Here is a 16,430-nt window from a genome sequence, read left to right as displayed (position 1 = left end):
TTCACATTTTGCATTAAGGTATGTTTCTCAATCAAATAACCTACAGTTTAACTCCGACAAAGATAGTTAATGATTCCAGATGTACCTGAAGCGAACTCGTTTGAGATCCCTACCACCCCCAGGCAAGGAAGTGAGAGTGATATATACCCCTGGCTCATCTTGCTCAACCCATTCACATTCATGTTCATGGCTTTCAGTTGATTTGCTACCATTCCTCAAGGCAGCTTCTGCATTGCTCGATCTATTGTGATTCACACTCTTGATGCTACTATGAGATTGACCATCAGCAACTGGCTGCTTACTTGCATTATTGCCATTTGGATCAGCATCACAGCTAGCTGTTAGGCTGCTCAGTTCTTCAACTTGCATAATGGAAGTATCAGATGGAGTAGGACTGCCATTACTGGTGCATAAACCAGGCACAGTTAATTTGCTGTTCTTTGCAGCTCCTACAGGCAGCCTTTCAGCCATGTCCTTCAACTGTCCAAAATCCAGTAATGAACATGTCGGCTCCACATCTTTTAAACAAAATACAGCATGCCCAGTTTTTGTTCAAGAAAAGAAAAGAATGGACAGTCATTAAAATGGTATAGTGGTGCATAACTGAAAAACAGATACACAAATGTAACGTGACCTTCATTGTTTGTCATCATCATCATCAACAACAACAACAACCTCATCATCAGGCCCCAGTCTATAACAGGATAGAGTTTAATATAAAGACACCTGGGCCTAGTCGAATGGGAAGATATTCGACCCAACAGATCCTACAATTCAAACTGGTTTAGGTCCTGCAAATTCATCGGCTCTAGTTGAACCATTTAACTTTAGGGATTGTTTGGGAGGTAGGAACCAGAGAGCAACTGCAGGAAATCAAAATAATATCTGGGAATCAAAACTTCCCAAAACGACTTTACGTTTGATCGGGACAAAGGTATTGGTGGATTTGTAAAAATAGGAAGCCTTAGTGAATAGGAGATAATTGCGAAGTCCTTCTCCGGGAAGGATTCCAGCCAATTATGGCCAAACAAGAAGAATTCTTTGAATTCCTTCTACATTACATTTCCCCCTGTTTCCCTCCAACTCATTTCCATCAATTTCACCTAATTATCTCCTCTCAAAACAAATCCTTAGTTCTTCTGTAGATGATAGAGGATACCATTGTTTTGCAGCAGGATAACATCAGATTACCTTGGAATATTAGTGCAGACTGTTAAGTTGTATATATATATATATATATATATTATAAGTAAATACCCTCTAGGCATGTTTTCGTCATTCATTTTACTTGTGTAATAGTACAGTTCATTAGGAATAGTCTTTTCTCTTGGTTAATTTTTTTTATCATTTTATTTAATGTTTTTTTTGTAAAGAGCATGGGCTATATAGTCAAAAGACCATAGAGTCGTGGGGGCTCCCCAACGGTCACATTTGTGACCGTTGAGAGCTCCCAACGACTCTATTGAGAGCTCCCCAATAGACCCCAATGTCTCCCTTAGTGTATAAATAGGGGTTGAACTCCTCATGTAACCAATGCTTCTCTTAAGCATTTATGCTCAATAAAGATGAATATTTTTTATATTTTCTATTTTTCTACTTAGTTCCTTAATGTTTTATATACACTTAGTGCTTGTGTTTTTGCCCCTTGTTGGCTATTGTTTTGTCTTATAATGGACTTGTGCTTGTACACATTGTGATTGTGATCTTGTAAGCCCTTAGTAACATTGGTTTGTGCTTATGCACTTTTGTGATCATGATCTTGTAAAGCCCTTAGTGGCATTGTTTTTGTATTTTCTACTATTTCATTACAAGGTATCAGAGCCAAGAATTTCTTCTTGTCATTTTGCTTCTTTTGGGTCTTGGAATTCCTCGGTTCAAGTTTGTGCTTTATGAAGGATTCATGAACGTGGTGTGGCTTGGATTCAAGGAAAAATTAGACCCAGTATGTATCTTATATCTTTAAATATTTTTTGTGCTACCTTCTCATGCATTATGCATGAGAAAACACTTTTTTTCTTTAATCTTTATATATATATATATATATGTTTGCATTTTTTTTTGTTAAAACAAAAAAAAACTTTGAATGTTTTTTTATTGTTGGACTTGTTCGTATAAGGTTTATTTTTTTAATCTTGTGAAATTAGATATATGTATGTTTTGAAATCATGTTTGAATCTTAATTTTTCAAAAACTTGCTTTATTTGATATATATGTATACAATTTTGTATGCTTGAGCATTTGTTGGCTTTTGTTCTATTATTGAACTTTGTTTTGTTTTTTCTTGAAAAATTATCATATATTTTAAAATAATGGTAGTGTGTATTTCATAAGTATGATCAAATTTTGCTTAAACTTGTTTTTAAATTTTCTTTTTACTCTTGGTGTATTAAACGTAAGATATGAAGTATTACAAATTATGATCGAGCTTATGAAAAAATTATTTTTATATTGATATTTAATCCTTATGCACTTATGATTGCCTTATATGATGAATAAGATTGTTTATTCATGCATAAGGTATTGAGCATAATTTCATATGGGAAGTCATTCACTTTTTAATAAATGTCTTTTATAGTCCTTTTGTGGGACAATAGTTATGATAATGGGTTTTTCTCTTGTTAGTCTTTTTTGTGGTCCTTATGATTATATTATTTTCTTAATCTCATGGCTCTTTAATGAACAGTATCTACATGTTTTGCATGAGATTTAAATATTATGTTTATATTGCACACTTAGTTTTTAATAAAATATTAGGTTGAGAATCATGATAAACTTCTTTGTGTTTTCCCTTTGTGAGTGTTATAAGTGTTTCTCTCATGGTTCATTTTAGTACTTATCTATTATTGATAGATGTGTTTGTTCACTTAGATCTTTGGTGGATATGTATGTTTTTTATTAAGGACTCTTGATTCATTGCATACTTGTTATTTATAAAATATAAATTTTTATACCGTGCTCTTAGTGCCTTAAATCTATCACTTGCATATATGCTTAAATTTGTTCTATGCATGTCTTTTATATAAGATATGTGACTTTAAGTTATTTGGATTATTGTATATACATACAACAACAACAACAACAACAACAACAACTACGCCTTCATCTCAAAACAATTAGGGTCGGCAATATGAACCAACAAAGAAAATCATTTTGGGTCTTCCACATGAATCCTTCTCCTCCAATCATTTCTATCGAATGCCATGTCCTCGGTGAGGTTCAAAGCATTCATATCCTTTCCTATCATCTCCATCCAAGTCTTCCTAGGCCTACCCCGACCTCTTTTAACTAATATATTTTCCCATTTCTCCATTATTGCATATACATGAGTTTTTTAATTTCTTTGTGAGTATCCATGATTAGTTGTACTTGTGTATGCACTTGGTTTTCTATATGGTTCTTTGAGAATCTCTATATATGTTTTGGTCCTCTTTAATGTTCGCATTGATTGTCTCATAGTAGATTGTAATCTAGATTGAGCTCTCTCTCTATATAGCTTGCTTATATTGATAATGCTTATGATTGCATCAATTGACATCTTGTTGTGCATATGATTGTACTATATTCGGTCTAATTTTTTCATCTACTGTTATTGGATTTGATTTGAAACTTTGTTTTTTCAAATCGGTTCTTATTATTTGAACTCACTTATTTGGAAAATGACTTTCATGAGTATTTATTGCCTTATGGCATTTGTTGTATCCATCACAGAAATTTATATGATGGATCATTTCTCTTGGCCTTGTTATTGTTGAACCAGAGTTTGTTTGTGAGGGTGAGTTGTGTGCACCTCGGTTATATCAGTTTAGATTATCAACTTATAGTTTGGCTCTAACTTACGGTTGTTTAATCTATCGTTCTATGAGTGTATTGTATCACTCATTTGTTTTGTTTATTTAGCCATTATTATGCTTGATGCTCATAATTATGCTTATATGTGATGATTATCTATTTTTGAAATCATGGTGTTTCGAAAGATTATACAAATTGATGGCATTAGTTTATTTTCATTACAAGTTATCTTACATTTTTGTGTTTTCTCCTATTATGCCTCTTATTTAAGTGGCATTCTATGTAGACAAGAAATGTTTATTCACACTTTTTTGTGCTTTTAGCCCATTAGTGGCATTATGATCATACTCTTCATCTAGTCGCTGATACACTTGATTTTTTAGTGTCATTATATGTACACAAGAGATGTTTATTCACACCTTCGTGTGTGATTTTAGCCTGTCGTTGGCATTGTGATTATGTTTTTGTTCTAGTCGTCGATACACTTGAATTTTGAGGTTTGAAGGTCGAGTGAGGTGATTGCTTGTAATAGTCAAACTATTGTTGAAATTTGCAAGTATCATTCCCTTTGTTACGTGGGACTTTTTAGAATCTCCATGAAATTTTAAAATGTTTTCTACTTGCATTTCCTTATAGGGAAAAATGTTTATTGATAAAAAATTTATAGATTTTACATACTTGTGATGTTTAATAAAAAAATTATTCTTTATATTGTGAGCCTTCTTGTGTGTGCCCCTTTGTGGGTGTTGAGAGTGTGGTCCTTACGAAAACACTTGTGTATTGTCCACTTGATATTGGTAGACAATTTTGTTCATAATTGAAGGCTATTTGACTCTTTGCATTAAAATCATGCATTTTATTGATAAAAATAGTTATTTTATTATCGTCTTATGTGCATTAAATATGCTTTAATTGCATGCTGGATATATATATGTGTGTTTCATATTGATTATCTTGTTCACACTGTTGCATGCATAAATTTAATTAACTTTGCTTTTCTTGAGGGTTCCTTTTTAGTGTTTAGTGTTATACTTTATATGAATGTTGTTTTAGTATAAATTGATGCTTTGTTTTTCTAAAAATTTGAAATATTAATAATTGATATGTTTTTTTAGTGATTAAGTTCCTTATCATCAATATCTATGTTTTCTTGAAAAATATGTTGATTTTGAGTTTATGATTGTCTAAATTTGATTTCATAAAAAATTCTCTTTTGAAGTATGCTCCTCCTATCTTTCTTAATGGTTGTCTAATATTTCTAAAAATTATCACTACTTTGCTTAAAAAAATTTCCTCGGAGTGTTATTCTTGTTTAAATACCGTCTTTTTGTAGTTGAGACCTTTGTTTGTTTTCTCTACAAGTTCTTAAAGATGTGATGGATTGAGAAAGAAATATCTTCAATGCATCATGAAGATGGAGATAGCTGCTGAAGGCGATTGAGGTTGATCACCAATAAAAGACATTTGAAGACTTGGATTTGCAAAACTTCCTAATAAGTCATAAAGATAGAGATTTTCATTGAAGATACTTGAAGACTTCGATCCTTTCCATTGAATCTTTGTTTATATATATATATATATATATATATATATATATATATATATATATATATATATATATATTTGCTTCATATTGCACATATATTCATATATATATATAATGATGTAATAAGTAAATACCCGCTACGGGTATTTTTGTCATTTTACTTGTGTAATAGTATTGTTCATTAGAAACAATCTTATCTCTTGGTTATTTTTTTATCATTTTATTTAATGTCTTTTTTGTAAAGAGCATGGGCTCGACTCTATTGAGAACTCCCCAATAGAGCCCCATGCTCTCCCTTTGTGTATAAATAGGGCTTGAATCTCTCTCTTGTAACCAATGTTTCTCTTAAGCATTTATACTCAATAAAGATGAATATTTTTTATATTTTATGTTTTTCTATTTACTTTCTTAATGTTTTATATGCACTTAGTGCTTGTGTTGTTGCCCCTTGTTGGCTATTGTTTTGTCCTACAGTGGACTTGTGCTTTGTGCACATTGTGATTGTGATTGTGATTGTGATTGTGATCTTGTAAACCCTTAGTAGCATTGGTTTGTGCTTATGCACTTTTGTGATCGTGATCTTGTAAAGCCCTTAGTGGGCATTGTTTTTGTATTTTTCGCTATTTCATTACACATGCTTCAACTCAGATTTCCTAAATTCTGTGAAACAAGGTGTGGTAACAATAGAATCCATGTAATTAGTTGAAATGCTTTCTTTCAAATTTTTTTCACTAATCTCTTGTGTATTTTTAGCTAGGATAAATTGCAACGGTTAATACTATCATTTACTTCAAGGATAATACCCTGTCAAGTCATTATTACATTACCATCTAGCAGGAAGTCATAGGTGTGAGCTTGCTCAGCATAGTTGGTTTAGCAGAAACACTTTCGATTGAGCTCTTTCTATTAAGAGATAAAGACATTGGATCTGGGTTTGGATCCATACAGATGACATTTCCTATTGAAGCTGGTTTCCTATTGGTGCAGGTTTCCTTGTGATAAGTTTCCTAGTGCTGCTGAATTTCTTTGTTGTAGAGTTTGTGTTATAGGCAAATATGGAAAGCCATGTAATGTTTTTTATATAATAGAATAGACCTACCCAACGTCACCACATTGCATTGGTAAACATTATACAAGAAGGAGATGCAGCCCCAATCTTCATTGTCTTCTCTTCTTCTTTGGCTATGTTCTGGAACACCGTAAGGTACTCCAAACACGAGCTGAGATTCAAAATGATGCCTTAACAAGACATTTAAGCATAACCCTTAAGAAGGGTATAAAGGGAACAAAAAAAATATTCTTTTATTGAACAAAGAGAAGGCAATGCTTAAGAAGCATTTTACAATACATTACAAGAGGGGCTGAACCCCTATATATACACAGTATGAGAGAGGGAGAGAATGAGAGACTCAATAGAGTCATTGGACTCAGTCCAACGGCTCTAAATAGAGTTGTTGGACTAGTGTCCAGCAACTCTATTCAATTGCTAGTCAAGTCTCAACTAAGACTTGACTAGTTATGTCATTCTAGTTCAAATTGAACTAGATGACAAAAAACAAAAAAAAAACAAAAAAAGAAAAATACAGAAAAAGAAAAGAAAAAATATTATTTATATATATAATAATATAATAATATTATATATATATATGTTTACAAATTTACATTTTAGCACTCCCCCTCAAACTTACAGTACAATGAGCGAAAGTTTGTCTAAGAGAAAGTGAAATCGGGGAGCAACGAGAGGCTTTGTAAAGAAGTCTGCTACTGATATTCTGAAGTAACATATGGCAGATCAATTGTCCCATGTATATATTCCTCTCTGACATAATGACAATCCATTTCGATGTGTTTGATGCATTCGTGGAATGTTCTGTTACTTGCAATGTAGATCGCACTTTTGTTGTCGCAATACATCTGTGAGGCTTTTGTTGCTTCAGCTCTCATGACGCAAGCAGTCGTCGGAGCCAAACTACTTTCATGGTCGTAGTTGTCATAACTCTGTATTCAGCTTCGGTGGATGATAGAGATACCTTCTGTTGCTTTTTGCACCTCCACGATATTAATGATTCATCTAAAAAGACACAAAACCCAGTGGTTGAGTGTTTGTTATTGGAATCACCTTCCCAATCAGCATCAGTATATGCAAGTAAATCAAGAGAGGAGGAAGAAGACAAGAAAAGTCCCCGTGAAAGGGAGGACTGGATATATCTGATAATACGCATGATTGCTCCCATATGAATAGAAGTAGGAGCATGTTGAAACTAGCTTGCTGTGTGAACAACATGTGTTATATCTAGTCTGGTAATTGATAGATAGGAAAGTGCCCCGACAAGCTGTCTGTAAGGAGTAGGATCAGCAAGAAGTTCTCCATCATCAATCTTCATTTTAATGTTAACAACTTTTGGAGTGTCGACTTTTTTATCATCAGTAATACCAGACCTGAAAACAATACCAAAAGCAAATTTAGTCTGAGATAATAAATATCCTCTAGGAGAATAAGCAACTTCAATGCCTAAAAAATATCTCAACAAGCCTAAATCAGTCATTTCAAAATGAGATTTAAGAAGTGTTTTGATCGTTTCAACTCCCTGTTTATCGCTTCCAGTGATGATCATATCATCCACATAAAGAAGAAGTACAATGTTTCCTGCATCAGAATTCTTAACAAACAAAGCAGTGTCGGTTAAATAGAATTGAAAACCAATATCAATCATAATACGACTAAACCTAGCATACCAAGCTTTTGGCGCTTGTTTAAGTCCATAAAGAGCTTTTTCTAAGCGAAGAGCTTTACCCTTAGAAATACTTAGACCAGGAGGAGGTTCCATGTATACTTCTTCAACTAACTTTCTATTTAAGAAAGCATTTTTGACATCCATTTGAAAAATGGACTGTTTCTTGATAGAGGTTAAGGCAACTAAAGTTCTGACAGTTGTCATACGAGTCACAGGAGCAAAGGTTTCTTCATTATCAATGCCATATTCTTGGGCATAACCTTTGGCTACTAATCGGGCTTTATATCTTTCAAGAGTGCCATCACTCTTGATTTTAATTTTATAAACCCATCAACATCCTATAAGATGAGAGAGAATCGTTTACGGTGGTTTGGACATTCGGCGAAGGCCTAATGATGCTTCAGTTGGAAGGATGGAGAAATGGGAAAATATATTAGTTAAAAGAGGTTAGGGTAGGCCTAGAAAGACTTGGATGGAGATGATAGGAAAGGATATGAAGGCTTTGAACCTCACCGAGGACATGGCATTGGATAGAAATGATTGGAGGAGAAGGATTAATGTGGAAGACCCAAAATGATTTTCTGTTGTTTTGGGATGAAGGCTATTAATAAAGTCCTAGTGGTTTCCATAATACGACGATGTTTATGTTCTGCCAGCCCATTTTGTTGAGGTGTATAAAGACAAGATCTTTGATGTGTGATGCCATGTGACCTAAGATAATTTTTAAAATCTGTGGATAAAAACTCTTCTCCTGAATCTGTGCGAAAAAATGTAATATCATTTTGAAACTTGTTTTTAACCATTTTATGAAATGTTTGAAAGTATGAAAATACTTCAGACTTATGTTTAAGGAAGTAAATCCATGTATGTCGAGAGAAATCATCAATAAAAATAGCATAATAAGCAAATCCTCCTTTAAAAATTACTGGTGCAGGACCCCAAACATCCGAGTGTACTAATTCAAGTGGTCTTGAAGAAAAAAAGGTTTTGTTCTGAAATGGTAATCTTTTCATTTTGCCAAGAATACAATCTTTACAGTCAAATGATTCAGAGTTACAAAATTTCCCTAGATTTGGAAAAAGTTGTATTTTTGCTATATGTGGATGACCAAGTCTCTTATGCCTCAGCTCCAACTCATTTTTCTGAATATTATAGCAAAAAGCATTCTTCGACATTTCCAAAAAATCCATGTAATAGAGTCCTCATTCTCTATAGCCTTCCTCAATCAGCGTGCCTGACTGGCGATCCTGTATTCAACAACATGAGAAGAAAATGAAATATTACACCCATAGTCAGAAATTTGAGATACAGATAAAAGATTTAAATTCAATTTGGGAACATATATAATTTCTGGAATAGAAAATTTCTTTGTTTTATAGATTTTTTCAAAATTTCAAGAGAAGTCCCATCGGCTTTAAAGACCTTTGACACACTTGTTTTGTTTTTAACACATTCAGATAGACTTTGATTATTTGGAGTCATATGGAAAGATGCACTAGAGTCAAGGAGCCAAGAAATTTTACCTGGATCGGAAAAAAATGAGGTTGTTGCGTCGGTTGAAGCTTCAAATGAAGAAGAGGCACTTTTGATGAGAGGCTAAAGAATCTCCATTAATTGGGCCATGGAAACTGGTGCATCTTGATCTTTGGGCTCCGATCCAGCAATTACAGCTCTTTTCTCTCTCAGCTCCTTAAGTTTGGGACATTGTGACATGTAGTGTCCCGGTTCATGACAATGATGACAAATAACTTTCTTCTTGTCATAATTACCATTTTGCCGATTGAAGTGAGGAGGTCTATAAGATCGAACATGATTCCATGGTCTAGACACAACTAAAACAAAATCATCTTCAGTTTTAGAAGAACCTTTTCGGAGGCGATTTTCTTCCATTGTTAATTCTTCAATAGTTTCAACAATAGAAGAAATTTTTCCCAGGTGAAGGAGGGCCGATTTAGTGGTTTCAAATTCCACCCTCAAACCAATTATAAACTGGTAAAAATGTTCAGCATCGAGTTGTTTCTGACGAAGCTCGATATCTTCGGCACAATGCCACTTAGGTTCTAAGAGGGAAAGTTCTTCCCAAAGTTTGGACAAACCATTATAATATTCACGAATTGTTTTGTTTCCTTGGGTCATTATTCGAACCTTTTCTTAGAGATTGCACACGTGTGCAATATCTTTAAGGGAATACATATTATTAAGGTATTCTCATGCCTTATCAGCATGATCAAACTTGGCAAGACTTGAGCATTTTTTAATGTCAACGCTATTGACAAGCCATGACATTATCTTCGCATGAGATATTCTTCACTCTTTCTATTTTTTCTCGTAAGAGGTTAGAGCCTTGATTTTCTCTTCTTCCGATAGAGAAACCTCTTTATCTCCCTCCTTTTTAGTAAGTGATAGCTTAGGTTCCGAATCGGAACCATCCATAATCCCTTATAGGCCTTTTCCCCATATATGGTGCTTCATGATTGAAGCCCATGTTACGTAGTTTGTATCACTCAATTTCATAGGCATGATGGTGACTTTAGCATTGTCATCCATCGATTACAAGGAGAGAGAAAGAATAGGGATAGAAGAGAAACAAGAATAGAAGTGAGAAAAAGAAAAAGATACAATACAACAAGACGTGGAATCTTTTCCAACGAAGTGATAAAACAGTTCTTCTTCAAGTGGCGAACACTTTTGCAAGCATGCACGGAAACCAAGGCAGCAAGATGTGGAATTTTTTTCAACGAAGTGATAAAACACTTCTTCAAGTGATGAACACTTTTGCAAAGTGGACACGAAAACCGAGGCAGCTTTTTCATACTTCCGCGGCTCTGATACCATGAAATGAGAAGATTCGAAATGATGTCTTAACAAGACATTTAAGCATAACCCTTAAGAAGGGTATAAAGGGAACAAAAAGAAAAAAATATTCTTTTATTGAACAAAGAGAAGGCAATGCTTAAGAAGCATTTTACAATACATTACAAGAGGGGTTGAACCCCTATATATACACAGCCAACGACTCTAAATAGAGTTGTTGGACTAGAGTCCAACGACTCTATTGCTAGTCAAGTCTTAACTAAGACTTGACTAGTTATGTCATTCTAGTTCAAATTGAACTAGATGACAAAAAACAAAAAAATACAGAAAAAGAAAAATACAGAAAAAGAAAAGAAAAAATATTATTTATATATAAAAAAAATAACCAAAAAAGAAATTCATTTTGGGTCTTCCACATGAATCCTTTTCCTCCAATCATTTCTATCCAATGCCATGTCCTCGGTGAGGTTCAAAGCATTCATATCCTTTCCTATCATCTCCATTCAAGTCTTCCTAGGCCTACCCCGACCTCTTTTAACTAATATATTTTCCCATTTCTCCAACCTTCTAACTGGAGCATCATTAGGCCTTCGCCGAATATGTCCAAACCACCGTAAAAAATATTATTTATATATAATAATATAATAATATTATTATTATATATATATGTGTTTACAAATTTACATTTCAATTTCAACATAAAACCTTTACTTTTTAATTGCAAAATTTTGGTTCATTTGCACAATCCATTAATTTTTGAAGCTCTTGAATAACCAGTGTACATATTGCAGTCGCACAATCCAAAAAATGTGACCAAAAAACTATATAGTTCACATCTATAGGATTGTTCCACAAAGCATGTGGTCAAAATGTCGAAATAAGGTGGAGTCTACTATATGTCCGAACAACCTGATCAAATAGTAACCATTTGTGGGCCTGCAATGCAAGGAGAGGTTAGTGCTACTTTGGGAAGCTTCACTATAGATCCGTCCAACTAGATCCGGTTATTGTAAATAACATTACAATGAATTAAGTAATAAAAGAGTAGCATTCCACAATAACATTGATTCCTCAGAATTTAATCAGAAAAAACCTTGAAAATATACAATTTAATGTCATCAATTAAAGTCAACCAAATCAGATTTCAAAATAATCAGAGTTTTTATTATCAAATAATCCATCCCTGACATGGAAAGTGTAAGCAGCACTAGCTTGTAGTAACTAGATAATTTTGCTATCAAAAAATGGTAACAGAAACATTTAAAGAATACATTAATTTCACCTGAATGGTAAGAGCTTTAATCACTTCCTTGGCAGCTTTACATCTGGCTGTTTCTTCCCCAGCAATAGCTACAGCCTCCTTAAGTTGCTTTGTAGTTCTTTCAAGCTCAACTTCCAGAAGCTGGGATTTTCGGGTGAGATTTTTCACCTGCATTTTAGAAAAGACAGATATCCACTTAGACCCCTAACAGTCCTGTCTAACATCAAAAGTTGCAAATCCTTCATATTTCCATGTAGCAAGTCCCCGTAATATCTTGTTCTCATGTAAGATTTTGAACCATCAAAGTTCAACTAAATTTAGCTAAAATCATATATTCGAGCTGCCTGAGAATATAATCAGCATACACAAAGAAGAAATATGACATCATGAGCTTCTCTCCATAGGTTCAACTGCATGAAATTTTTACTCGTGCAGAGAGAAAAAGGGGGTTTGAACTCTTGAAGAATAACCAGAACTGGATACCAAACACAGGAAATATATGGTCCAACAACAGCTAAGGAAAGGTCACCAAGCGCCACCATCTTGCCAACAGTAGGAAAGTACTTCTACTAAACCTCTTGAAGCTTTTACAAGTATCATACTCTTTACAATGTTCAACATAGAAAATCACTTTCATCTATATCATATCATTCAGTGCACAAACACAAAAGAAAAAACTTATTATTCATGTGATCCTCCACATACCATATGTAACAGGGATTCGGCTAGCAGGGTGCTGCACCCGCGTCGACTGCGGTCAACCCGACCCTGGGTGCGTTGACCGCACCCAGGGTCATTTCGGTCCATTTTTTTAAAAAAATTGCCCTATGAAATGGGCTGCGGAATTTTAAAAAAAAATCTTGGGGGGTCTCTGCCCCCCTATAACCCCCCACCAGGGGCGGCCCCCCCGGACCCCCGCCCGCTAACCGCGCAGCGGGACCCGCGCCAGGGGAAACCCCCGGACCCCATATATATATATATATATATATATATATATATATATATATATATATATATGCCCCTGCCGCACCCCCGCACCCTGGTTTTTTGGAAGTGCCGAATCCCCGCACCCGCACCCATGTGGCATCTGATTATTTTTCAAAAAGCAACTTTATTGGTTCATAAAATGAAGGGTAAGAAGATTCCACTCAAGGACAAACAAAGGAAAGAGACACCCTCCAGAGTGAGAGACTGATCACCCCGGTTGCTTTGCAACTTTACCTTCAGATCAAGATTTTGCTCATTAATATAAGAAATAATAATGCATATATATTAATTTAAAACACCTAAGGATATGTTGTATCATACCCCTAAGTTTACCTTCTCATACAATATGTAAGAAAACAAACCAATAAAGGAATTCCACAATCAACATTGCATGAGAAAAATAAAACTTTCTATCTTTATGAATGATGCTCCAACTGATGCACACCCATTTCCTACTGCCGATGCTTTTTTAGAAGCCCCCAGAAAAGAATCTTGGTGCTTCCCATGCTTCTCCAGATAATGAACAGGTTTCATCAAACCATTGCACTTTTTCACAAAAGAATTCAAGATCATTTTGAAATTCAATATTTATATAGTGTAAACTTCTGGGATTTTGTAGAAAATTCCTTTTGCAGTAACAACACTTCGTGCTCCATAAATTGAAGACACTGCTTTTAAAGTATGCAAATAATAAAATCATGCAGTAACTCTACACAAAACGAGTGCATTGGAATGTTCTATTTTTCTTAGGATACAAAACCTCCAGATGACACATGAAAATTGACTTTGAGTTGATCTGGTTATAGATCAAAGGGGCCTCAAGGGCATCCATTTATAGCTCAAGAAAATCCTACTAAGCTCACGCATTGAATGACAGTGAGAGAACTCCAGTACAGTTAAACACGCTACAGCAATAACATAAACAATCTAGTGTCTGCAGGTAACACCGAAAAGGAACAAAGACATGTAGTCACACGGGATTCACTACTGTCACTAGCATATACATACATGCATTATCTATATATCTATTATTCACGTTTTAGTTTCATTTCATCAATGAAATAGCAATGTCTGCAAGTTCAAACATGCACCTGTGTTCTCAACTGAAGAACCTCTTCACTCAAGTTATCATTTGTCCTTTTAGCATCATGTACAACCAATCTAGGCGACGTAAGCCCTGCAAGAGTAGGTGTTGGTGTTGTAGAACGTGGAGGGCTGGGTCGTCTAGATACAGGAGATGTTGCTCGTGAAACAATTCGAGACCCAGGAACAGAAGCTGAGAAAAACTTCTTCGAGGAACCAAATGCTGGATTAAATGATCTCGACGTGGCAAGACCGCCGCACTGACTGCTACCATGAGGAATAGGTGATACTCGGCTGATGTTCAATTCTAATTTCTTGTTTCTCTTGGATGACCATGTGCCATCAACCTGCTTGAAGGATTCAATTGAAGAAAATCTCGACAGCTGGCCCTGAAATCTAGAATCAAATTTCTCTTCCTTTTCTGCTGCATCACTGAAAGTGATATGTGTGCTTTCTTTCCTACTTATTGTCGAGAGTGGTCCTGAACAATTATCTAGAGCTTTCTTCAGCTTACTAAAGCAGTTATCACAGACACGATAAGGTTTGCTAGGATTTGGGGCCATAGAAGCTTTAAGTGACTTCTTACCACAGCATGAATTACAGAAAACAAGCCCACAATTGTAGCAATTATGGCGTTTTCTTTTGAAGTTAAATGGAAGGCGGCAGCCAGAACACATGGATTGATCAATGCCAGAAACCCATCTATGCAAACAAATGACTGCTGTAAAATTAGAACCACAAACAACACTTCTAACCTGCCTGTCTTTTAAGGCTTCAACTAGACATGGTGAATTTCTATCATCTGTATCCCCATGGCCCAACCGCCCATTCACTCCCTTGCCCCAAGTGTAAACTTTGGATCTTGATGTTAATACTGCAACATGATAAGCACCACAAGATATTTCTTCAATAAAACAACTCTGCATCTTCCCCTCAACGCGAGTGGGAAGCTTTCCATCAGATTGGGTATTCCCCAGTTGACCATAAACAGTACTACCCATTGTATAAACATGACCTGAGGTTGTGAGTGCAACTGTTAAGCTATGGCCGCAAGCTACTTGGCAAAAGTTGGGCTCCACCAGAGTTGCCACACAAGTTGGGACAAGTCTAGATTCTTTATCACCATGCCCAAGCCTACCTTTATCACCATCACCCCATGTAAACAGCTTGCCAGAGGAACAATTACTTGAATTAGAAATTCCAACCACAATCTCTACAACAGCGGCAGTGTGCCATACACCACAGGCAGCACGCACAGTGCGCAGACCCTTAAGAGACTCCACCTCTCTTGGTATTGACACACTTCTGCAGTCTCCATGTCCAAGAACACCAAAAGTCCCATCACCAAAAGTAAACAACTGCCCAGCTGAAGTCACAACAGCTGTATGCCAAGGACCACAGGAAACAGAAGACACATGTATGCCCTCCAAAGGACCATTTACTCTTTTTGGAACACAATGGCTAACTTCATTACCATGTCCAAGGAGTCCAAAATTATGGGTACCATCGCCCCATGTGTAGAGATCTCCAGACAGTGTTACAGCACATGTATGATATTCACCACAAGCTACCAGTTCAATGTTCATGCCGCTAAGAGCATTTACAAGTTTTGGATGTGAAACATCAGCATCCACACCATGTCCAAGTCGACCACTAGATTCTTCCCCCCAAGAGAAGACCTCACCTTGCTTGGTGACTAAGGCAGCATGTTTCCTGCCACAAGCTATATTCTGAACATCAAGCATTACTGCTGATTCCACAGCTTTTGGTAAAAGAGCATCCATTTTGAGACCACCAGAACTTTCAGCCCTATGAATCCCCCCACCCAGGATCCCTTCGCCAGTACCTTCTCCCCAAATAAAAACATCCCCAAGTGCATCACCATCATCATGACCAGAACCTTGGCTGGATGAGCTCACAGCACTGGAGAGACTAACTCTAAATGCCTCAGTTGTAGTGTTCTTCACATGTCCATTTATGCCATCTGAGTTGCCTGTTGACAAAGAATGGGCAGAACCACCAACAGAATCTGGAAAGAATCCTTTAGGAGGTACGGCATATAATATTACATCAGCAAATGTCTTATCTGCACCATGCTTAGGTGGGCTACCGTAAAGACTATGTGACCGGAGGGCATCTTCGTCCTGTATAAGTAAAGGAAACATTATTTATATCCAACAAAGTTTATAGCAGGAATAAAAGGTCCAAACTGCAA

General features: G+C 35.7%; 1 protein-coding gene across 1 annotated transcript in view; it reads right to left on the bottom strand.

Moving 5' to 3' along the window:
- Positions 1-16,430, bottom strand: part of LOC149836702 (PH, RCC1 and FYVE domains-containing protein 1-like) — a 30,868-nt gene that overhangs the window by 4,034 nt on the left and 10,404 nt on the right. The window contains exons 6-8 of the mRNA XM_090005530.1: positions 14,224-16,359; positions 12,167-12,313; positions 86-480 (exon numbers count right to left, since the gene is read on the bottom strand). Of these exons, the coding sequence (XP_089861656.1) occupies positions 86-480; positions 12,167-12,313; positions 14,224-16,359 (2,678 nt within the window). The remainder of the gene's footprint in view (positions 1-85; positions 481-12,166; positions 12,314-14,223; positions 16,360-16,430) is intronic.

This window comes from Nuphar pumila, chromosome 5, assembly GCF_984573655.1.
Source record: "Nuphar pumila chromosome 5, dmNupPumi1.hap1.1, whole genome shotgun sequence".
NCBI lineage: Eukaryota > Viridiplantae > Streptophyta > Magnoliopsida > Nymphaeales > Nymphaeaceae > Nuphar > Nuphar pumila.
The sequence above is the reverse complement of the archived record's forward strand: the minus strand, read 5'-3'. Positions and strand labels throughout refer to the sequence as shown.